We start from the raw sequence: 24836 nt of genomic DNA on the forward strand, positions 1-24836 counted from the left end.
AAACACAAGGCCACACCAACAATTTCTAAAGACTGAAAAATTATTGGGAAACTACTGGTATCATTTAAGAGCTGATTTGTGTGACAATCAACGTCACCTGGAAGGCAGTTTCATGATAGACTCTATATAATGCGTGTTACTTAGAGAATACTATGTTTAAAACTTAGGCTCCTGTACTAGTTTCAATTACTGGACCAGTTGTGACATTTACTATCCCCTCTAACCCTCAGCGACAGAGCTCCTGGTCAGGGAACGTGGACTCCGGACTCCAGAGCAGGGAGAGTAAACAGTGGCTGAATGCGTTTCTCCAGGTGTATTTGATGGTTCCCCTGCTTCTGCTGGCTGTGTTCAGGTGGTTGGATGTTCTCTCTGAGGTCTTTTAGTTCCTTGTCTGTTCCCATCATTCTGGAATCCACTAAACTGTGAAGTCCTGTGTCTACTTCTCCAGAGAAGCTGAGCAAAGGTAAGGGTTCCTGTTGACTTGCGCTGACGGAAGAACGGCACAGGAGAGGGAGGAACAGCACGTCAGCGAGGTTGGCCAGGAGCTACGGCTTCAGGGACCACAGACCAGGGGGTGGCATGGCTCTGCCAAACCCCACTTCATAATGATGGTCAAGTTAATCAACCTCTGGAGCCTCAGTTTCCCCTTTTGCACAACCATGATAAGACGCCTACCTCAAAGAGTTGTTGCGTGGATAAAGTGACAAAGCACATGTAAAATGCACCAGAATGTTCTCAGTGGTTATTTCTGAGTTGTACAGGTTTGACTGTTGTCTTTGGGCTTTCTGTACTCTGTAATTTATATACAAAGAGCATACAGATATTTTTTAAATAACGAAGCTGTTTTACAAAAGAAAAAGAAAAGGAAGGAAGGAAGCATGACGTAGGGTGCAAACCTTGCCCATTATACCTCCTGGATGAAGCCACAGTCACCCTGGGAAATGGCTCTGGCCCACTGACCTTGCCTTCTGAAGAGTAACGGCTGTTCGTAGGCCCAGCACTTACATAGAGAGGCTCATTTCAGGCTCCAACACGTAAGACAAGGATTCTCCATATTCCGTCTTACAGAAGAGTTAACCAAGGTATAGAAAAGTGAGGGGATGTGCTAAGGCTACACAGGCAGGATTTGAACCCAGCCTTGGGGTTTTAGGGCCTGCACTCTGAACAACTCCCTTCTCCTGGGTGCTGTCAGCTTTGGGGCTGAGGAATCGTCATTTGCTGCCACCGTCAGGAAGGGCATGGGGACCCCAGTCAGGCTGCTTTCCTTTGGCAATAATTTACTAGCAATGCAAGCCAACCAGGGCCCTCCTGGGCTGCCGGCTGAAGGGGCTCCAGCTTGGCTCCACCGCAGGAAGGTCCTCCGAGAAGGAGGAGAGAGGGTGAGTCTGCTGGGATGTGATCTCCTGAGGCAAGTGCCCCCAGGAGATTTATCTCACGCCCTGATGGCTCCCTGGCTCCTCTGGGTGCTGCTGGTGGGTGGTGGTGGCCCCAAGAGGCAGGATGCACCCAGGACTGTGAGCTGGGGACCTGGTTTCGACTCCCGGCTTTGTCACTGATTAGTCGTATGGTCTGAGGAATGCCATTCCCTTCTCTCAGGATCTGTGAAACAGGAAGGGCTTCCGGGCCTCACTCCCATTCTCTCAGTGTCTCAACTTCTCAAATAAAGAGCTTAGTGTTAAAAATGGCATCCAGGAGCATTAAAAATAAATTCCCATTTTCCGTGACAAAGGCTCGAGCCCTATCTCGTTGCTCCACAGGTCTCATAAGTCTGGTATTTTTATTTCCCTCAAAATAACCTTTTCAAAAGGCACCTGCAAACTACCACACTGGCCTTTCTGTGGCGAGGACACTTTTATGTTCTGCAGGGAGTCGCCATTAGCACACATTACAGCAGAGTTTAGAAAGGCCCCCGGGAAGACCTAATGCCATGGGAAAGCCAAAGAGCAAGTGTCTAATCAAGGGACATCCCGAGACGCCAAGCCTCACAGAGACCCTTGGCCTGGGGAGGGTCCGTGGCTCACCAGGAAACTCTTCACAACTTTTTGATTATCACTCATGTGAATCACAAGGAGACTTTCATGGGTTCGCTTGGACATTTTGGCCAAGAACCAAGAAGAGAAAAAAAACCTGACTTTTAAAAGCACGTAATTTGTGTAAAATAATTCAGATCTAAATCTGTCTGGGCTGGAACTGCTATCACAAATTTCTACAAACTTGGTGCCCGAAGATGACAGAACTTTATTCTCCTTATACTTCAGACATGCTCCGTAATTGCCCCAATAGTGATGGCAACAAACTCTTTCAAGGTTGAGGGTCCAGGAAGGGGTGGAATCTCAGAGGCAGATATACCTTTGTGGAAAATGGAAGACGGGTCAGGATTCTTCAAAGAAAAGGAACTTTGGGGACCATCCAATCCAGGAAGAGTAAGCAGTTTCCATTTCCGGTGTCAACCCCCAAGTGGTGGGTTGGTAAGCAGTTTCTTGGGATGCTTGTGTTTCTGAGCCCAAGGGGACGGAGTGCTGTAGTAGTTCCCCCCCAAGCCACTGTAACAAATTTCCATGAACGTGGTACCTTAACACCGTAATATCTCACAGTTCGGGAGGCCGGAAGCCTCAGCTCAAGGTGCTGGCTGGGCCACACTCCCTCCAGCAAGGGAGACTCCTTCCTGGCATCTTCCAGCTCCGGGTGGTGCCTGGTGCTGCTCCTTGTTTATGGGGTCACATTCCAACCTCTGCCTCTGTCTTTACGTGGCTTTGTCCCTTTGTGTCCCTCTGTGCGTGAGCCTCCCTCTCCTTTCTCTTATAAAGACACCAGTCATCGGATTTAGGGCTCCCCTTAAAACTAAGATGGTATCATTTCAAGATCCTTCATGAATTCAATCTATAAAGACCCTATTTCCAAATAAGATCACACTCTGGGGTTCTGGGTAGACAAGAATTTTGGTGGTGCACTCACATCAACCCAGTGCCAGTGCTGTGATGGTTCAGCAAGCCTGACACGGGTTCAGGACTGGGCAGTACTCCCGCTTTCCACCTGCCATCCCCATCTAGCCCAAGCCCAGAGCTTTACAGATGATGGAATCGAGGCCCAGAGAATAAAAGACTCTTGACCAGTGTCGTGTAACTAGAGAATGCCACGGGAGACAAGAATGAAGAAAGAAGATGGTATAGAGGTGGGGTAGGGGTGTGAGGGCTTGGGATAAAATTACTATTTTAATTGTGGGATAACTGAGAAGGGCATCTTTGCATTTCATCATTGTCCAAAGAGGGTCTAGATGGGGCAAAAAACAATCACCAGCCAATTAGAGAGAAAATTTTGGCAGCCTTGGAAGAATTAGTACCATTCTGAGGATCTGTTTGCAGGAGACTGTTTGCCTTTTTTTGGCCAAAGGAATGAGAGCTCCGCTCAGTGGGCAAAAGCCTTTCCAGACTGGTCCCTGAAAGCATCGTGCGTACAGATGCCTGCTGGTTGCCATGGTGAATGATGCTGATCTGAAGAAATGAATAATGTGAGCGTTGGGGGCGACAGTGGGATTACTCAGACAGTGGCGAGAGAGGCATCAAGGAGAGCCCAGAGCAGAGGAGGGGAGAAGGCTCCATTCCTTCAGCTTGGTCCACTCTGTCTCGGCCTCTGCAGGCTGCGTCCTAACCAGATCCACCGCGCGAGCATCAGGTAAGGGACATAAATGGCTCTTCTTGGAAATGGAAATGGTTTTTCCTTTCACACTCTGCTTGGCGGAGGGCCAGGCAATGGCAATATGAATAGCTAAAAATAGGGGGAATTTAGAAACAGAAGCAGAGGAAAAAAAGCAAATAAGGGAGACTGATCTGGTCCCAAAAGCTGAAGATGCTGCTACAGTGTCTTGCCAGAAAGCCCTTAAAAATGTCTGCTGTAGAGAACTCAGTCTGCAAAGACAGCCAGCAGCAGATGCGAAGCGAAACAGGAAAAAAGATTCATGACAAAAAAAATGGGATTCCCGATCACCCCGGCCGGAAGGGTTTTACAAAGGCCATTGCCTCTGCGTTATAAGTAATGAATTAAGCTCTCTTCATTGTGGTCAGAAGTGTGTTTATAGGGACGTGTGGGGTGGGGTGCAGTGGATGGGGGAGGTCATGAGAAGGGAGACTGACGAAGGGAGTGCAAACAGCCTCCTTTACAATGACCTTCCCCGGAGGGATCTGAGCACACCTGTCTTGTCCCTCTCATTACTCCTGTTTCTGGGAAGAAATATCCAACCAAACAGAAGGGAACTCTTCCCCTTCCTGAGCATTTCAGTTCACTGTCATCCTTAGAGATGAAAAACAAGGACTGAGAAATCTCTCAGTGCTACGCATCATCCTGCAGCCCACCTCCTCTCGGTAAACGGACATGAAAATGGAAGGTGGGAGGGAGGCAGGGAGGAGAGAGTACAGCTTGTAATAGGAATCAGTTTGGCTTCACATCCAATTCAGGTTAAAATCTGGTTGATGGGTTTTTACTAGGTCATTACAATCTAAAAACGCAGGCTTCTGTATTTCACGTGAGACAGGAAGGGCAGAGAACAGGGCTGGGTGAGACCCGTACGTGAACAGACACAGGCTGAATGAATATGGCTGCCCCTGAATTTTAGATCAGGGGAAACTCTCCCTCTCAAAGAGATAGCATTTAAGAGAAATTACAAAGCTTGAAGATGGTGCTCTCTTACCAAAGCGGGAGGGCTGGTAATCTGAAGAGGGCTCATTTGATTTGTGGAAAAACAGCAACCGGGTCTTAGTACCAGCACCTCATTTTGTAATAACGTTCTGTCTCTGAACCCAGCAGCCTTGCATTTGGAAATGTAGCAGTTAAGTGGCTTTGAGTCTACCTATGAGCTGAGTGACCTCAGATTGCTCATCTGTAAAATGGGGAGCTAGCTCAGAGGGCGTGATGAAGATTAAGGGAAATTTATTACGGTTGTGAGCCTCTAGCATGACACATACTAGATGTGACACAGCAACCACTCACTAACTGTTGGTGATTACTATCACTATTAACACTCACAGTACCAGAGGTAGTAAACAGTAGCATTTATGCTGGTAGTAGGAGCTGACTGTCTTGACCTACACAACTAATTTCCTGGGTACCTTCAGCCTTGAATAAATAAACAAGGAAACAAAACATGAGCAGAGGCTTTGGGGAGAAATCAGCTGCCAAGGAGTGATGACGCAAATCTCCACTCTCATGGGCAACAGAACTGGGAAGCTAAAAAAGCAGTGGTGGGCAGAATGTTCTAGATGACCAAGCTCATAGCCACTGGGAGCAGAAGTAGAAGGGATATCGTAGGTGACATAATTGTCTGACTTGGAGGTCGCAGAGCCGTGGTGACCAACGTGGGCACGTTAATCGGGTTGTCTGATTTCTGTTATTGCCTTTCTTCGTTTTTTTAAAGTGTTGGAAACAATGTTGTATCTAAAGGAACTGAGCCAGGGCAGGAGGAGGCTGGGGGACGTGGGTGCACCTTTTTCAGGCCTGCAGGCCACAGGCTTTGATGTGAGACAGCCCTGATTTGAACTTCTGTTCTGTTATTTCTTAGCTATGCCTTCGTTGAGTTAACGTAACCTCTTGACCTCCATTTCTTTGTAAAACAGGGGCAATATTTGTCCCCATCGTGAACGCTCGATATATGGCGGTTATGAGTATCATACATAAATACTTCAATAAGGGGCTGTCATTTTTCACTTTGATTCTGGTTCTAGAATCAGGATGAACATCGAGGTTGGGAACGTTTCTTATACAGGAGCCATCATTTCCTGGTCATCCTCGGAGCCCTGCCTGGAGGACTACTACCATATTATGTACAGGCCCAACTGGAACAGCATCTTCTCCGGTTATCTGCGTTACAGCTTCCACCACGAGGAGAAGGTGCCTCGAACAATCAGCTCCGTGGTGCTGGAACACCTCGCCCCTTCTACTCTCTACTTCCTGTGCATCAGCTGCAAGAAGGCTGCCTTCCCCTATAGGCACTACTGCACCATGTTCCATACCCTGGATAAGAGCCCACTGGCCGCTGGGAGCTCCCTGGTGGACCCCCAGATCTCCCTGTGGGTGTTGATGGCCATTCTGCTGGCCTGCTTTACGGCCGTCTTGGCTTTCATCTGCCTCCAGTTCTGGTGTATCCGCTGCCATGAGCCTCGATGGTCTTACAGAGCCGGCCACATGGAGGAAGCCAATGGGTTGGTGAGATGGCCGGAGGAGGCCCCCGCGCTTGGGCAGAGGGAGGAAGACCTGCAGGGCCTCCCCCTGGTGGAGATGCCACGCAAGAACTCCGGAGCAGAAGCTGAACAGGAAGCCGAAGGGGAAGCCAACCAGGATGATGCCGCTGACCAGGATGCTGCCGATCAGGGTGTCCCCGACGACGTGGGGGCCTTACTGAGGGGCAGTGGTGATCATCCTGCCATACTGCCTCACTTTAGGGAGTGAGAGGTAGGCAGGGGTCGGCCCGCGTCCTGTAGCTTCAAGCCCTCCGTACGTTAGGTCTTTTGTAAAAATGTGTCCCTAGGCCACCCATTTGCCTCCCTGCAACTGTCAGTACTCTTGTGGATCATTCAGGTTGGCGAACGCCCTACGGCAAAGCTTCTCAAGCTGGAAAGCATATACCCCACAGTATGCCCAAGGAGCAACATGGTGTCCCAGGAGTGTCCGTTTAGGGGAGCCCACTTAGGAATGAAAAACCTTATTTTAAAGTTAAAACAATCATAAATAAATTATGGCATAGAAAGCAAAATTTGCATGACTTAATAAAACACAGTACTTCGAGGAAACTTTTGAGTTGAAGGTGGGCTCTTTGGGTTATGCTTTCAGTCAGCTGAGGCAGACATCCAGTCCCCTCTGCTGTTGGGGGGATCATTTTGGAAAGATTGAGAAGCCTTGCTCTATAGTGTTTTCCAGCTTTCAGGCAATCACATACCACCTCGTACCCCATCTCCATTTTGTTTAAACCATACACTATCTTTACTATTATTAACAATATTTGCCTTTAAATCGACTCATTTTTAAAACTTAAACTTATTTTGAAAGACAGACTTATATGACTATATAAATGAAAAACCAGCACCCTCCTGCTATAAGTAGAAGAGACATGAGAATAAATATAATGAAAACAAAATAACATTCAGTTTGACTTAGATTCCATCGCCTACTAAAGACTCTGAGCTTAAGGTGTGCTCTCTAAGCTTTGAAAAAAAGGAAATTGGAAAGCAGAAGGTATTAAAGACATATAAGCATCAACATAAATCTGTCTTTCTCCTTGTTATAATCACAAGGTTTGAAAGAGATCTGGAAAAGGAGGTGTTGTTTCTTACTTTGTGAGTCATGGTCATTCAATTACATGTCTGTGAACTATCCGAAATGCTGGCTCAAAGTGTCCCTTGTTTTGAGAAAGCTGCCTTGACCAGACTGGCTGTACTGGAAAGGACATCTGCACCATCCCAGCATCATCCCAAGACCTTCTAAGCCCACCTGTAGGGCCCAGTGGTGGGAGCTCTTTGGTTCACCATACTCCCCAATCTAGGGCTCCCCGACCTAAAGGAGTACTTTTCTTATATGTATTCATTCAGTTCTTCTGAGTCCATCTGTGCTTACTTTTTGAAAACGGGGTCAAAGGTGGCCATTTCTATTCCATCACAAAGAAAAATGTTGGCTTTGTTGCGGACACGTCTCACTCTTGCAAAGGCATTCTTCCCCTTCAAACCCACAGGGTAAGAAATAGATCTCCCACATCTATCATAGTGTTGGTGAGACTTAGTGAACACTATCCCCTGTCCCCACCATGGGTGTAGAAATTCGAGGAGGGTAGCCATGATGTCTGTTTTAATCTCTGATACATCCCCAGCATGCAGAATGTAGCCCAATGTCTGGCTTATCGTGGGCGCTTAATAAATGTCTGTTTAATGGATGGCAAAGGACTGAAGGTCTAGAACAGGGTTCCATTTGGGAGGCCTGGTTAGTGTCAGGATGTGTATTGTGAACAAAGCGGCCAAGAGATGGGAGAAGACCTGTCTCTTGGCTCTAGCTCCAGCTCTCTGGGATTTCCTTCAAAACTCCACCTTCCCAATTGCTTCCTGTCTACAAAACCCTTGCCTTTCTGGAACACAAAATCCCAGAATCACACGGTCATACTGCAATGAATCAACTGAGCAACAGGAGGAGGCAGCATGAAGACGAGAAGCCCCACATACCTACTTCCCTGCTCACCTCAGTGAAATCCCCCCCAAATAATTCCCACCCAGGAACCACCCCTGCCGGGTCTGCTTCACCCCCACCCTTGCTAGCTGTGCACAAATAAAGATGAATATACTCGCAGTTGTTTCTGCCTGGATCTCACTGCTGCCTCTCTATCTCTGCACCTTTCTACTTTTCTGATTTGGGGAACACTTTTCTATTTGCTTTTGCTCACTAGTCTTCTTAAGAGTAGGACACAGCCAAAACTACTCACCTTGGATCCATAGAGGTAATAAGGCTGGACGTTGGCGGGTTTATCTCTTTGCGGTTCTTGGGTGAAAGGAATGGCAGTTCGAACAAAACTAGTAGAGGAAAAGAGAGGAGGCGGGAGTTAACTGGGTCCTGAGAGCATTCTTCATGGGACACAACCTAGCCGGAACCCTTCCTGACCAGGTATAACCACAGTGTTTCTAGGTGGTTGTCTATAAAGGTACTAAACCCTTATGACATACACCCATTCATTCACCTAATGTCTCCTTTCCGTAAGTGGGAAAACCATAGTCCAGATCCCCAGGCTAGCTTCTGGGCTATGGCTGCTCACAAGAACAGTAGGCAAGAAAGTGACAACTGGCTGGGCCTGAAAATGGCTTTCTCTGGGGCTCTGATCCTTCCCTCCACCCCCAGGTTGGCTTCTTAAGAGCAGGGTTCCACAAACTCCTTCTGTAAAGGCCCAGATAGGAAGTATTCTCAGCTTTGCAAGCCAGATGGTCTCTGTCACCATTACTTAACTGTGCTGGTAGTGTGAAGCACCCATAAACAGTTGTAGATGAATGAGCATGGCTGGGTTCCAGTAAAACTTTACGTATTTCAAATGATTTTCACTTGTCATCAAACTATAATTCTTTGGATTTTTTCCCCCAACCATTCAAAAATGTCAATAGCATTCTTTGCTCATGGGATGTACAGAAACAGTTGGCAACAAGATGTGGCTTGTGGGTGATAGCTGGCAGACCTCGCTCAAGAGGATTCAAAGTCCCAAATCTTTACAGGACCAGAATTCTGTCTTGCTAATTGCGTGGATTCAGGCTCATCTGTGGTTTCCTCCCAGACCCTTCTATTCATTCAGCACATACTTATTAAATACCGGTCATGAGCCAGGCCTTGAGGGTACTGAGAGGACCTGTAAACACATGCATGTTTGTGTAACCTCATGTACTTGTTCTGTGCGTGAACACACCACCCCTCTTCTGTCGGGTTATGAACCTCCGTGAGGATAAGGGACTAGGTCTTGTCCTCACCTTAGAGACTGACACAGGGCTGTGTGCACCTCGCAGGAGACATGTGTTACGCTGTCATGCATATGTGTGCCTATTTTGCACGACCATATTCATGTACGTGGATATCGTCATAAAAGTACCGTCTGCTCATAAAGCACACGCTTGCTCCTATGCTGGCCTGTGGGGTGGTGCACGGCCTGGCTCCTGCCTTCCTCCCAGGTCCTGTGCTGTCTTTCATGGCACCATTCCCCACCCCAGCGGCTCCACCCTCACCAGGCTCTTGGCTCCTTGGACACCTCGCCTGGAATATTCTTCTCCCGTCTTTCCACCTTATTTACTCCTACTTATCCTTCACATCTCTACTCAAGCGTTACTTCTCAGAGGAGGAACCTCTCTTGAGGTCCCCAGCACTTCCCAGGCTAGATCAGGTGGTGGTGTTTTCTCTCTCATGACTGGGGCTTTCCCCCACTTCCAAATTCACTCTTGCCATTTATCACCTGCATCCTCCTTGCCTGAAGGCTCTCAGAGGCAGGCCTGTTCACTGCAGCCTCCTCGCCTCCAGCCAGAGCCTCCAGCCAGGAGAAACTCCATGAGACGCCTATTACAGGAAGGACCTGCTTCCCCGGCCCCCGGCCCATCCCAGCCCCCTTCGCGCAGGGACTTCTTACCGGTTGGTGGACCCGTTGTAGCAATAGTTGGGGAGAAAGTCGAAGTTCAGCTCCCAGAAGACGTGGAGGGTGATGCGGCCGTAGGGGGCAGACACGTTGTGATTGGCCTCCCGGAACATGGCATCAAAGCTGTCCAGGGTCATGTGCTTGCACAGCAGCCGGTGTGTGAGCCGGTTGATCTCCAGCAGCCACTCCAGCTCCTGCCAGAGAGAGCCCACGGCTGCTGAGGGCGTACACCCAGACCTGACACGCGCCCCACTTCATCGTACGGACGCCTTTCGTGCGGGGGAGAGCCCCTCAGACAAGCTCCCGATGGCTGACATGGAGACTAGGTCCCCGCAGTGGCATGTGACAACGCACCCTTCTTCAGAGGAGGAACTCCCAGACTGTGTGGAGGGAAGCTGCACGCCTGCTCTGGGAAGGGGGCCACAGACCATGTACGAATCCCTGTCCATACCACCCCCCACCCCCCCGGGTGGAAAGCATGCCTGCTTGCCTTCCAGTCTCCATACTGGTGAGGAAATAGCTTGCTGCTCAGCATTGCAAGTCAACAAGAGGAAGGTGTGACTGGCTGTCCCCAGAGGCTCTACCTCTGCCGTGCAGAAAGCCATCTAGGAGTTACCACTCGCTAAGTACTTACTGTTAGGTCACAGACCACGTGAAACTACTTGTTCTTAGGTTAAATATCATCGAATATGAGTAGGTTCGTGTGATTCAATTTAATATATGCCAAGCAGTATCCTCAGCACTTTATATATCTTAACTCATTTAATGCTCAAAAAACCCCTTCCCTTATGCATAGAGAAACTGAGGCTTGGAGAAGTTAAATCACTTGACTCCAAATCCAGGAAGCTGGGCTCCAAAGTCAATATTCTTAACCATTACATACTACTGAAATTTTAAAATTGAATGCCCCCTCCTTTGGATTTTAAAATTGAATGCCCCCTCCTTTGGACTCCTCCTGGGTCTGCCAGTCATGGGGCTGTTTACATGTTGGCAAAGCCATGGCCTGAGGACCCACGTGAGCTGTGGGCCCTGACTGCTTGGAACTCTACCTTCAGGCAGAGAATGGGCAATATGCAGACACAAAAGGTCACTGCGTTTATTGGCAAGTAAGAGGAGAGTGAAACCCTTTGGGTTGGCTTTAGTCCCTTGCCGTGCTGCTATGAAAAAGAATCAAAGCACAGTCTTGTGCAGAGAGAGAAGCCATCAATCTTTGTGATGCTCTAGGATACTCGAGATGGGTACGACTGCCCCTCTTTCATAGAGGGGACAGATGAGGCAGAGGGGTGAAGTAACTTGCCCAAGGTCACACAGGGCATATAGAACATGGTTTACTGTGTGATCCCGGTTCTTCTGACTTCAAATCACATGTGTTTGGGCCTCTATGACAGAGCTGCCTGTGATACAGAAGCAATTTGCTAAGAAAGCCTTCTGAAAAGTAATGCTGATTAAAGTAAAGATGGCTTGACAATATAAAAACTCCATCAACACTGGCAAGGGCAGTTGACCAGAGGGCGGCCAGGAGGTGGGACAGCCAGAGGGCCAGCTTTAATGGCTAGGATAGGGAGCTCAGGTGTCTGTAGTTGGTCACAGGATGCAGCCCCACACCAGGGAATCAATTTTATTCTCATCAGCCACAAGCATCCCTCATGCTGGTTGGGGTCCAGAGTGTGGCCAGGGGGAGGCCCAAGACCATGATTCCAATCGCGGAGCTTTGCCTTCTCTGAAACTCAGATTCTATGGCTCTAACCTGAAGTGCAGAAGTGGGTCGAAGCTTGCAAACGGAAATGGCCATAGAGGCCAGCCAGCTCAGGGAGGAGAGGCAGGCAGGAGCGGGAGGGATTCCTGGGGCTGGGCTGTCTGTGGTAAAATGTCTGCCCAGACAACAGTGGAGCTGCCACTTAACTCCACAGAGTTGTTGCCCCTCAGAATGGGCTCAGCGATGACAGATCTCACGATCTTTCAAAAGAAGGTCAAAATCTGGATTTTAATTCTGGAATGGCAGCTGTAAGACTAAGTTTCCAGTCATTGTGCACTGTGAAGTAAATGAGGGCAGAAATACAGAATCACCGCTCTGCATCTTAGGGCCTCCCCAGCTGGACTCTTAACTTTGTGTCCATTCACTTCAGATGGTTAAAAAATAAAATAAATGGAGTAAATGCCAATGATTTTATTTCTAAGCTCACTGAGTCCCATGGCACACTGAGGTGCCATGTTTCCAGGAAGATAACCGCAAATGAAAAACCAGGGAACAATTTCTGTTCTAATGTTCTGTGATTTTAACGGTCTCACGAATGTGTGTCGGCATTTACAAGGGAGACCAAAGGAAGGAGTTCTCAACTTTGCTGTTGCGGGGCTGCTGGAAATGCAGGTCCACTCTTCCTGCCATGCAAAAGTACCCAGGTTCCTGATAAGTAATCCAAGCCCTGTTTTGGCCTCAGTCAAATTCTTCCGACCTCTAAATCATAGGAGGGCACTTGCCTCTGGGATGTGGAGCTGAGTGCATCAGGCTTGGGAAAAGGCCTTGTGAGTGGTTCAGGTGCCTTCTGAGAGGGTCTCAGTTTTCTATAGTGGAGTTGGTTTACTGCGGGCAGCGGAGAGAAGCAGAACTGGGGAAATGAAACACCTAATGGGGCAACTTCTGTGAAGGAGTGGAAAGAGCTCTTGGATGGGAACCAGAAACCCTGAGTGTCAGCCACACCGGGATGCTGACCAGCTCTGTGGCCCCAGGCAAACGAGAAGAACAGGGGTCTCGAAGTCAGGTGCAGCGAGGCGTGGAAGGTCCTCCGCAAGAACGAGGTACACCAGTGGGGCTGGCGGCAAGTTGAAGAGAGCACAGCCCGGCTGACGGGATTGTCTAGTCATTTCTAGAGGATCGTTGCCATCTGGAAAGGCTGGTGTGATGTTGCCAAAGCTTCCGCAGTTTTATTCAAATTCTTCCAAATGTTAAATGTTGGCTCAAAATTTCCAATGTGCTCTGCAGCCTAAACAAAACACAGCCTGCAAGCTGCCAGCCCTCAAATTCAGCATTGCATCCCTCTGAGAACCATTTGCTCCGCTGTGTAGGATGAGGGCGGCTGACTTAAGAAATCTCTGCCACCCTCCCAGCGTGGCATCATCAAGCTGTCTTCCCGTCTCAGAATGGAGGTTCCAAGGTGGAGAGAAGGGCTGAAGGGAGCAGATTCCTCAGGCTGGTTCTCAGAAAAGGCAAAAGCTTCTCAGCCAAGGCCAGTAGGGGCCTCCCGACCCCACAGGAGACAACATCCCTGAGGTCCCCTCTTCACGGGCTTCACAGGGAGTGGCTGCTTTCCCGGAGGCTGCTGCCCTCACCTGATAAACACCGGCTTTCACGGCTTGTTTTGATTTTGTTCTCAGCTAAAAGAACATTCAGTGCCTTTCAAGGGATGGGAAGAGGCCATGGACACCACACACACCCCAAACCAGTTTTTCCATGAGATAGGCTCATTCATTACTGGACTAGAAGATACAGATAAACAACAAAGATGAAAACAAAAATCCCATCACTTGGAGATAATCACTGCTAACATTCTGGCATAAACAATGAAAAATGTGTTTCTTAAAATACATCTCCCAGAAGAACATGTGTATGTGACAGCCTCCTAAAGTAACTGTTCCAGGACTTAGGTGGGTACCTGGGGGCAAGTCCTCGTTGGAAATGCTGCTGAAAATTCACCCTGAAAATGTCTCATTGTAGCCTAAAATTTCTAGGCCCCCTCATCTTTTTTTTTGTTCATAAGCTGTTATTTAGTAAGTGGCAAGGAACTATGCAAAAGCTGTTTCTAGGCAGTGAAGAGTCATCCTTATAAAAACACTATACTATGAATTCTAATATTCCTCTGTCATGTAGATGAGGAAATGGGCTTGTAGAAGTTAAGTAACTGGCCAAAATTGCCAGCTAGTAAGTGGCAGGGCCAGGACTGGGACCCCAGGTCTTTCTGACTCTAGAGCCTAGTTCCTAAGTCACTTTTTTTTTTAAACCACTTTGTCCATTTAAAAAACAAAACTTTTTTTTTCATTTTGAAATAATTTTAGACTTACATTTCTGTTAGTGAAAAAGCAGAGTTCCTGCTTATCCTTGACCCAATTTCTCCAATGTTAACAGCTTACATAACTGTAGCATAATTATTGAAAGTAGGAAATTAATATTGCTCCAATTCTATTAACTAAATGACACACTTATTCAGATTTCACCAGATTCTCCACAAGGGTCCTTTTTTTCTGTTCTATGATTCAATTTAGAATCCCACATTGCTTTCAGTTGTCATGTCTTCTTAGTCTTCTTTCAATCGCTAACATTTTTCAGTCTTTGTCTTTTATGATCTGGAAGCTTTTGAAAAGTATTGTTCATTTGTTTTAATGCTATTTAATTGGGGTTTATCTGATATTTGCTCATGATTAGATTGAGAACATGCATTTTGGCAAGAATACCACAGAAGAACACCTAGCAGGGGTAACATGAATGCACGTTATTATGGGTGATGTTCACCTTCGGTGCTTGGTTAAGATGGTGTTCCCACTGTAAAGTTACTAATCTTCCTTTTGGAGTTAATAAACATCTTGAAGGAGATAGTTTGAGACAATGCAAGAATCCTGCTTCTTCTTATTTTTTTTTAAATTTCTGAGTAATTTTAAAAATTGGGGTCAAATATATGTTACGGAAAACTTACCACAGACACCATTTTTGAGTGTATAGTTCTGTGGCATTCCGAACATTCACATGACTGTGCTACCATCACCAGCATCCATCTTCAGAACTTAATTTCCCTCAACCAAAACCCCGTATACCAATTCCCTTGGCCCCGGGAGTTACCATCCCACTTTCCGTCTCTATGAATATGACTTCTCTAGGGACTTGTAATAAGAAGAAGCATAAAATATTCTTCTCAAAGGTCAACCTACTAATTTTGGCATCCATTGCTGGATTTTGCCCACAACTGTCACTGTGGTGTTCCAATGGTGATTTTCTATTTCTCTCATTCCTTCTACTCATCTGCTTTTGAAAGCATTAAAGTCTTTCTTCGATTCACTTCAGGACTGGTTGATCAAGTTTATTCTAATTCTTGGAGAGGAATTAGCAGAGAGTAGCTCAAATTGCTGTTCACTAGAAGGGAGCAGGCCTATTCCATTTTGTCAGTCAGGACCAATGACATAGTCTGCAGGTCCCAGTGCAAAATGGAAATGTGGGGACCCTTGCTAAAAAATTGAGAATTTCGAGATGGCAGTGGCAGAGCATTAAACCCAGCACAGAGCCCTTCTGGGCCCTACACTGCACACTCACGATGCCCACCTCATTGTGCAACCTTCCCTAGCTTCCCAGGACCTTCCCTGTACTTGCTCAGCTCTGTAGAAACCCAAAGGACAGGCAGCTGTGCCCCAGTTGACCATCCCAGAGATCTCAAGGCAATCAGGAGGGTAAGATCACACTCATTCTTTTTAAGTCTTCCCCCCCCCCACTCCATTCAGTTGGGAAAGAGACTCACTGCTTCTCTTTATCTAGCTCAGTATTAGGCTAACAACACCTCCAACTAGGCTTCAAGTCTAAGGAATCCCAGACCAGAGCTCCCACGGGCCCCCAGTCTCTTACCACAATGGAAGTCAGGTCCTCACTCTCGAAGCGGCTGATGGCCTGGTCCAGGGACTTATACATGGCGGCAGAGATGCGCTGGGTAATGAGTCTGTTCAAGTCAATGGATCTACCCAACAACTGCATGGAAGAGACAGAGGCAAGAGTTCCTTAAGGTTCTCACAGGCACATGACAACTAAATGCAATGCACTGATAGGAAACTGGATTAGAAGCATAAAGGACATTACTGGGACAAATGGGGACTCTATGCAGAAAACAGTATCGTTAAATTTCCTGAGTATGATCATTCTATCTTGATTATGAGAGAATGTCCTCATTCTTAGGAGATACATGCTGAGGTGTTCATGGGTGAAGTGTCACACCATCTGCAACTTACTCTCAAATGGCTAAGGAAGAGAGTACATAGATTTAAAACATATATTTTTTAATGTTACATATATATGTATTCCTACAAATACATATATATGTATTCTTATAAATTATTTATATATACTATATATTTATATATACTACATATATTTACTATTTATTTACTATTTATATACTACTTACTATATATTCTGTATTTATAGTATATATACCATATACCACTTATATATTTATATACTATTTACCTATACTTTTTATATATGTGTGTGTATATATGAATATATATATTCACATATATATATATTTGTATATGTATTATATATACACACACACACACATTCAGATACTGCACTTTGCTAGGTGCCCAAGGATTATTTTTACTGTATTTGTGAGAGACAAAAAATATATATATAAGAGAAAGTGAAGCAAATGCAGTAAAACATTAATAATCACAAATCTGCCTGTTGAGCATATCTATGTTCATTGTGTTATTCTTTTATCTTCCTCTAAGTTTGAAATTTAAAAAGTTGAGGAAAAATAGGATTCATCCAGACTGTAGGAAAAGGCTCAGGATAGGTTCCAGCACCCCATGCAATGCTGACATCCTAAATTTAGCTATGAGGTCCTTCCCACATCGGTCCCGTGCCCCACGTCACTCACCCGAGAGTAGCAGCTCCCTCAGCAAGGGCCTACTGTGTGCCTTTGCGGGGATGAGTATAGAAGCACGAGAAGGGAGGGCTGGATGGAAAACAGAGCTTACCCTAATTTCCACTGGGCCACGCACATGTGGGCATCATCACAGATGCTATGCAAATAGCAATAAACATTTATCGAATACCTGCTGTGTGCACTGCGCTTTGCTAGGTGCCCAAGGATTATTCTTAACTATTTCACTTTTTTTTTTTTTCTATTTCCCTTTTGGGAGATTTTCCACCAAATGCCTAAAACCCCTGGCAGACACCTTGTGCACACATAGAGCCCTCAGTATTTAATGTCGTGGCTAATTCTGGTCACATCAGTAACTGATGGCTGTAATATCCTGAGAGGCTGGAGGAAAAGCACTGAGCTCCTGCTGTTGACAGAGGTGAAGATGTTCTTTTCTCTCTCATTATTCTCCATTTCCCTTTGATTTCTCACGACAATGAAAATGTCCAGGGTTTCCAGGGTAACCCCTTCCTCTTCACCTGGGGCACTTCTCAGCTGTGGTCCTTCACCTGCTTCTTTCCCACAGACCGTGGCCCATATACGAAGTACGGAGGTCATGGTATTAAGGCCGTACCAGCACCGCATGGCTCACAGCAGGGTGTAGGAGCCAGGCGGCTGGAACATCTCGTTTTTTGCCTGCCTGCCTCATGTTAACATTTTTAAGCAGGGATATGTTTCTGAGCTCCTGGCAGCATTTATTGCCTCTACATCCGAGGTCAAATGTGAACAGAAAGCAACTCCACAAAAACAAACTAATTTCTAGCGTGGGTTTAGCAGACACGCTTCCTTTCAAAGCACGAAGCAGCCCGCCTTCACTTAGAACAACGTGTGGGCCCTGCTCAGGAACAGATTTACCCATTTCTGAGCAGCGGTCCCCATGGAAGGAAGTGAGCCACGGCTTATGACAGGAAGACAAAGGCTTTGGTGGCCACGACTCCCCAGAGGAGAGCTGCAGGTGGACTGAGAAGCCTAGAACTTGAACCACAGGATGCCAACGCCTCTTTATTGCTTGCACGATTCTGAGGCTGTGCTACACCCGTGCTCAGAAGTCCAGACGGGCCGCACGCAGGGTGGTGAGTTTGCAGTCCTGATCTCCAACCTGCCCACTAACTTCACAGCTGCTCTCTAGCCTGTCCCACCTGCTCTCTGGCTTCCTCCACCATACCTGCACGTGTCTCTGTTTCAGCAGTGTTTCGTAGCGGTTGGACGGTGGGTACGGAATGATGACTCCATAATTCTTACATTCGGCCCTAAAACGTTTATCCAACAGGACACTGCAAGGCATAAAAATTACATAAGGCCAGTGAACATGACCGTGGATGGTTTTCAAACACCCAGCCACATCCATGTCAGACCAGAGGATCTATCTACTCAGGAAGCGCTAGCTTATGTATTTCGAATATAACTGTTTTCTGCTTTAGAGCAAAGATTTCTTTTTAGCCCCCAAAGCCAAACATGAAGCACAATTTCGAAGCTGAAGACAAGCAACACAGAAGTTGAGCCACTCCCCTCTTTTATTCATTTACCAAAAAACCAACTGAGTGCGAGCTTGCCCTATCCCAGCAATCATTCTGGTGCTAGGGACACAAAGTTCGTGTCCTCATGGAGCTTACGTCTGGTGAAGAGAGGCTGGTAACTAAATAAACAGACGTAGAAGATAATTTCGGGTAAGAGGGGATAACTGCACAGTGTTGAGGACTTATCAGGAATACACCTGTGTGAGCACAGTCATTTTTAACCTCACAGCAACCTTCTGAGTTACACGTACTATTATTACTTTTCACACCCACGTACACACTGCAGAGTAACAGTGCTCTGAAAATGAAAAAACAGGATCATCTTGTGTTAGGAGGTCAGGGAATGCCTTTCTAAAGCAGTTTTGCTGGACGGACACCTAAATGCTAAAAACGTTAATAAGATCTGAGGGGAAGAGTGTTTCTGGTAGAGAAAAGGCAAGTTGGTCATGATGCATAAAGGACAGGGCATGCTGGAGAGCATGATGCAAAAAAGAATTAAGGTAATCTAGAGGGACGCCTGGGTGGCTGTTTGTTAAGCGTCTGCCTTCAACTCAGGTCGTGATCCCAGGGTCCTGGGATTGAGCCCCACATAGGGCTCCCTGCTCAGCAGGGAGTCTGTTCCTCCCTCTCCCTCTGCCCCTTCCCTGGCTTATGCTCTCTCTTGCTCACTCTCTCAAATAAATAAATAAAATCTTTTTTTAAAAAAATAAAGTTAACTAAGGGGCCAGATCATGTAAAGAAGTTAGATGCTTTCTAGATGTCACTGGCAGCCATTAAAGGGCTTTAGGTAGGAAAGGGACCTCACCTGGATCTACACCGTGCAGCACAGACAGCAGCCACCAGCTACGGGAGCCTACGGGACACCTGCGATGTGGCGGGTGCAAGTTGAGATGTGCTAGCAGCATAAAGTACACGCTAGATTTTGAAGACTTAGAAAAAAACAAGAAAACTATCTCTTTAATAATTTTTATATTGATTTCATGTTGAAACTGTATTTTAGATATATTGGATTATATAAAATATATTCTTCAAATTAATTTCAGCTGTTATTTTTTCCTTTTTAAAATATGGCTACGGAAACATTTAAAATGACACTTGTGGCTCACATTTGTAGTTGTGCTTTATTTCTAATGGACAGCTCTGACCTAGATCTTTCTTTACCTCCTGTGCTTTCTCGGACTCTCCTGACCTCTCTCAATCTTCCCCAGTCCCCCATATTTTTGGAAACCATGGATCTTACAAGGAGTACTACGATTAAGGGACATTTTCAGATAAGAATATTCTTTAAACTAAATACACAAAGACCCAGGGTTTGACAAGTCTGAATTTGTGTATATAGCGTATCTGAAATGAAATCATCTTAGAGACACTGGAAGCCCAGCTCACTGCATCCTATTCGACCCAGACACTTGCTAAGGGACTACTTCATGGAAGGCCGTGTGATCTGCGTTTTCCCTGAAAGTACATGCTTTGTGTACTTTCCATCATCAAGAGCCATTTACTTCATTTAATGCACATTCCGTGTTAACAGAAATGGGTGCGTTCTGACGTCAGCTCCTATTTGAAATATGTCAGAGCAACTCTAGCTGTCAAAGCAAAATGAAGCAAATTCTCTGCGTAAAATAATTTATTACAGTTAAGTAACCATTCTTGACATTATTGGCCTGTACATTTGAATTTCCAATAAGAAGGGAGAGACCTATGTTGAGGTTTTTCTTGACCAATACTGTTATGGGTTCTTAAAACCCAGGAATTCAATCAGCTCATACTGGCAATACCACCTAGCCTCCAACACTTGACAATTAATTCTCTTACCCTGACTTCTTCACAGGTCTCCTATCTGACCTTTATATACCTATTCTTGCTCACCACCAATCCATTCTCCACATTTTTGTTTTTAATAGGGCAAATTTTTAAAAATAAAAATTGAATCAGGTCCCTGTCATACTTTTGAAATCATCCTGTGGTATTCGATTCCTCCTGGATAATGCCTACAAGCCCCATCACCTGAGTCCTACCTTTCCAGCTTTATCATGCAACTTGCCTCTTCTTGTGGTCTGTGGGTGAGACATTTACATGTACTAATTTACATTGTCTTAACTGCCCTACAGAGTAGGAATGCTGTCAGCACAATACTTCTGACACAGGGACTTTGCACAAGCAGGTCCTTTGCCTGCAATTTCCCATCCCATCCTTCACTTAGTTTTATTTAATGCCTATCAACTTCAGATAAGAACTCAAATGTTACTTTCTCAGGACAGCCCTTCCACTTTCTCACCCCAAAGACTAGTTCAGGTTTACTTGTCATAGATTTGCATATTCTCACGGATGTTTCCTTCACGGGGAGCACACAGCGCCCCCTTGCCGCTGTGCTCTCATCGGTTTGTATTAATGTCTGATAGCCCACCTAGACTGTAAGCTCCATGAGGGGCAGCGCCAAAGCTGCCTATTTTCCTCTCTCCTGTATTTTAGCACCCAGTCCGGCTCATGGAATCACTCAGATTCCCTTAGGGGCTAAAGAAGAGAGGTTTTACGACAGGAAACCATGTCTCACAGGTGGCAGGCTAAGAATGTTTGTTGCTCACAGCCCCGGACCCTCGTACCTGCCAGCCATGGCTTTGTAGTAGGCAAAGATCTGGTCCGCCAGCTTGTAGACAAACTGATCAAAGCACAGGTTCACCTGGGGGCAGGGAAGCAGGAACGTCAGTGGTACGTGCCCAGCTTTAGCACAGCAGCGCAGATGGCTGTAAGGGGGCAGTTGGGCAGTATTGCATACTGTGGGGCAAGATACTTTGAATAGCAAAAGGAGAGTCTGTGGTTAAGAAGTTTGGTCCCTCGCTCTCAAGGTCCTTAGTTAGGCACAGAGAAGGCAAAGTTCAAAAAGCTGTTGAAGAACTGCCCTCCCCCTACGTCCTGTCCTTGCCCTTCCAAGGTGGCCCGCCCAGGGAGAAGGCAAGATAGAGCTTCAGATGCTACAATTGCTCGCATCATCCCACCCGTCCTCTCTCCTGCTAGACTTTCTCGTCTTTTCCTTTCACTATATTTGCCCTTGTTTGACGAATGAAGTTGATGGTCCTTGGAAACTGAAAAAATCTCTTTTTTGCAAACTAAGCTTAGAAACCTTTGGTTTTTAATGAATATGGGATCATCTTGCCATTTCAGGGTCTCATCACATCGGTGGCAGACCGTGAGGCTTAGTGAGAAGTTCATGCAGACACAGGATCAAAACCAAACCCTCCACTGACGGCAAGAAACAGCCAAGGGTGGGGCTTTAATGAGCTGGGGCTGTGGTGGTGGCAGGTGCCATGGGACTTCAAAAGGAACCAAGCATATCTAGGTGACTGATCTTCCATGCTTCCCTCGCCAAGTTTTCAGCTCCGAAAGGTTAATTCTTTATCTGAAGAGCTCCTGTATCTTTTATTTTACACCCCAGATGTTATTCTGAACACGCAACACAGAACTGTGTGCAGTTATGCCCTAATCTGCGGGTAACCAAGGCCTCTGCTCTGGACTTTGTGCTTCAAGGGTCCCCACGGGGCCTTCCTCCAGTCGAAGAACCTGCAGCATCAAGGTGGGGGTGCCCACTCATACCCTAAGCCTTGAGTATCCTTGCCCCCCAAAGCCCAAGCCCCTTCCAGGCCTGTCTGGTGTTTTCCCTGGATCAGCCCTGAGGGCGGACTACACCGGTGTATGTACCCCTAGGGTCAAGGGTTAGCTAAGGGCCACTGTTTGTGAGCAGCGGCGGCAGACAAAGCTTGGGTATCCACACACATGCACACGAGGCCCTTCATTGTGCAGAACAAAGTTGGGGGATGGGAAGAGAAAAGGGGCAGGCCACAAATTGGGGGTCTCAATGTGTACCTGGGTCCATGCCCTCAAATATTACTCAGGGCCTGGCTGTGTGCTTTCTTTACTTTTATTTTAAAAATCTCACTTGGCCACATGACACTCCAGATTTGTTTTGTTTTCAACTTGTTGGAGAACACAAGTATATAAGATCTATTCAGAACAGGGAGTTGTCAGAGCTAAGATGCAACCAGTCCACTTGTCTCCTAGAATCTCTCCCCCCAAGTCTGTGCTCAGGAGAAGAGATCTGGGCTGGGGTCCATCAAGGTCTTCAACTGCCATAGAAACTGGAGGGTAGAGAAAGCAAGCAGCATCTCTACTAGATTTTCTTTGATACACATAAACTGTCAAACTAAGTCAGTGGTGAAATTCATGTCTCTTCTTTATAAATAAGAATGCCTTATAGTTCCATGATATCTTTACCTAATTGGCCTCAGTCTGTGTTTATATAGTCCCATGCAGTGAAGATGAACCCAGACTATCATTCCAGTTCCCAGGAGGCAAAACTGAGAAACTTCGGGAGCCATCACTGCCATTGGCCTTGTGCACGTGGCAGGATTGGACTTCCTTGCTCCTCTCGGAAAAGGAGGTGCAGTCACGTGACTCACTTTGACCAATGACATGTGTCATTTCCAGGTGGAAGCTTTAAGTACCAGTGACATTTCCTCTGATATGGCAATTACTGAATGTTCCACGTAAGTTTCAACTTGAAGACTACATGGACCAGAGCCCCCAACCAACCCATAATGGAGAAATAAACCTTTGATTGCAAGGTACTAAGAATTTGTGATTATTTGTCACTGCAACATAACCTAGCTTATCCGGACCATTACAGAAATAAAGTGTAATAATAAATTGAGTGACTTTGTCATAAATAGCTTAATAGTTGAAAGGATGGTTGCTTCAGTCCTACCAGTACTAGTGACTATAAGCTGTGTGACTTTGGTGTAATGATAACTATTTTAAGTCTAAGATTTATTATCTGTAAAACAGATAGTAGCATATACCTCTCTAAATTGCTGTAAAGGTTATTCTAAAAGTATTTCTCTATAGTGTTTAGCATTGTGCCTGGCAAGTTATAAATACATAATAACTGATACATGATATTGCTGTTATTATTATTATTAGGCAAATAACCCAACCCTAAAAACCCATTAAAAATTAATTTTAACATATTCAGTTCTATCATCTACTATCCCTTAATACATTTGAAAAAGAAAGACCATCATCCCGGTCTGGGTCCTCCTTGATGATCAAGATTTGCAAAGATCACTCCCCATATAGTGAACGATATTATAAGAGCAGTGTATGGGGACAGGTGGGAGCTGCACCTGTGGTGAGTGTAGCCTGGCATACAGTTGTAGAATCACTGTGCTCTACACCTGAGACTAATGTCACATCGGGTGTCAACTACACCGCAATTTAAGAAAAAGTCATAAAAAGAGATCACTCTCCAGAACAAGTTACTGATCCCGCATTGCTATGGTTCGAATGTTTATGTCCCCCCAAAATTCACATGTTGAGATCCTAACCCCTCAAAGTGATGGGTATTAGACAGTGGGGTCTTTGGGAAGTGATTAGGTCATTAGGGTAGGGCTTTCATGAGCGGGATTAGCACTTTATAAGAGAGAGACCAGGGGCGCCTGGGTGACTCCCTCGGTTAATTTTCCAAGAGATCAAGTGTCGTGAGATTGAGCCCCATGCCCCACGCTGTGCTCCATGCTCAGTGTGGAATCTGCTTGAGATTCTCTCCTTCTCCCTCTGCCCCTCCCCCCACCTGTGTGCACACTAGCGCGCTCTAAAATAAATAAAATCTTAAAAAAAAAATTAAGAGGGAGACTGCAGAGAGCTCCCTCACCCCTTCCACTACGCAAGGATACAATGAGAAGTCTGTGACCCAGAAAGGTGCCCTCACCCAACAGTGCTGGCTCCCTGATCTAGACTTCCAGCCTCCACAGCAGTGAGAAATACATTTCTGTTGTTTGTAAGCCACTCAGTCTGTGGTATTTTGGTATAGCAGCCCGAATGGACTAAGACAGCCCACCTAGCGCCAATAGCTACAGATTTAAAAAGTCCAGATTCTCGGAATAAGATTAGAGCAACAAAAGGAGAAAAATGTCACTTGCCTCGGCTTCAATCTCATCGTACAGGAACTGCTTTTTAAACTTGGTCAGAGCATAGTAGGCGCTGTCATTGTACAGGTCCAAGGGGTAGAGGACATACCTGAAGACAGAAAAGCAGAGGCCGGCAGCTTACTAATCTCTCTGAAGGCAAGCCGACTGATGCAGCTTGGGAAATGGGAAATACGAAGTGTTGGGTGAACACGTGAACAAACTCGGGGTTAGCAAGAGAGTGCCTTCCAGCATTCTGAGGTTTCCAGCCTGCCTTAGGAATGCTTAGGAATTATTTTACGGTCTGCCTGTAGAAATTAAAAGTCCATGATGCTAATAAATCCAAGGCCTGAAAAAATGAGCCTGGGATCAAATCAGGTAGCAGTTAAGGACATTAGCTTCCTGGTCCCCAGAAATGACTATCTTCCAGGCACAGCTGCCCTGAAACTGACAGAGCACCAGAATGGCAGCTGGGCTGGTAGAATCCTGAGCCTATCTGCAAGGCTGAGTCAAATCTGGTGGGACTTGATCCTACGTGGGAGCATTCTCCCTAGTG

General features: G+C 46.2%; 2 protein-coding genes across 7 annotated transcripts in view; one reads left to right on the forward strand and one right to left on the reverse strand.

The window, feature by feature from the left end:
- Positions 1 to 24836, reverse strand: part of CYFIP2 (cytoplasmic FMR1 interacting protein 2) — a 123971-nt gene that overhangs the window by 43201 nt on the left and 55934 nt on the right. For all 6 annotated transcript variants that reach the window (XM_034656803.1, XM_011219266.3, XM_034656804.1 and 3 more), the window contains 5 exons: positions 20927 to 21003; positions 17972 to 18080; positions 15732 to 15851; positions 10124 to 10323; positions 8453 to 8540 (listed from right to left, as the gene is read on the reverse strand). In XM_034656803.1, coding sequence (XP_034512694.1) covers positions 8453 to 8540; positions 10124 to 10323; positions 15732 to 15851; positions 17972 to 18080; positions 20927 to 21003 — 594 coding nt within the window. The remainder of the gene's footprint in view (positions 1 to 8452; positions 8541 to 10123; positions 10324 to 15731; positions 15852 to 17971; positions 18081 to 20926; positions 21004 to 24836) is intronic.
- Positions 3548 to 6438, forward strand: FNDC9 (fibronectin type III domain containing 9). Its single transcript, XM_019794851.2, has 2 exons — positions 3548 to 3672; positions 5715 to 6438. The coding sequence occupies exon 2, from the start codon at positions 5722 to 5724 to the stop codon at positions 6436 to 6438; it is 717 nt and encodes a 238-aa protein (XP_019650410.2). The 5' UTR covers positions 3548 to 3672; positions 5715 to 5721.

This window comes from Ailuropoda melanoleuca, chromosome 3, assembly GCF_002007445.2.
Source record: "Ailuropoda melanoleuca isolate Jingjing chromosome 3, ASM200744v2, whole genome shotgun sequence".
Classification (NCBI taxonomy): Eukaryota; Metazoa; Chordata; class Mammalia; order Carnivora; family Ursidae; genus Ailuropoda; species Ailuropoda melanoleuca.

Excerpts from the sequence above, each read along its gene's own strand:
- FNDC9 (XM_019794851.2), top strand. The coding sequence starts at position 5,722 with ATGAACATCGAGGTTGGGAACGTTTCTTATACAGGAGCCATCATTTCC.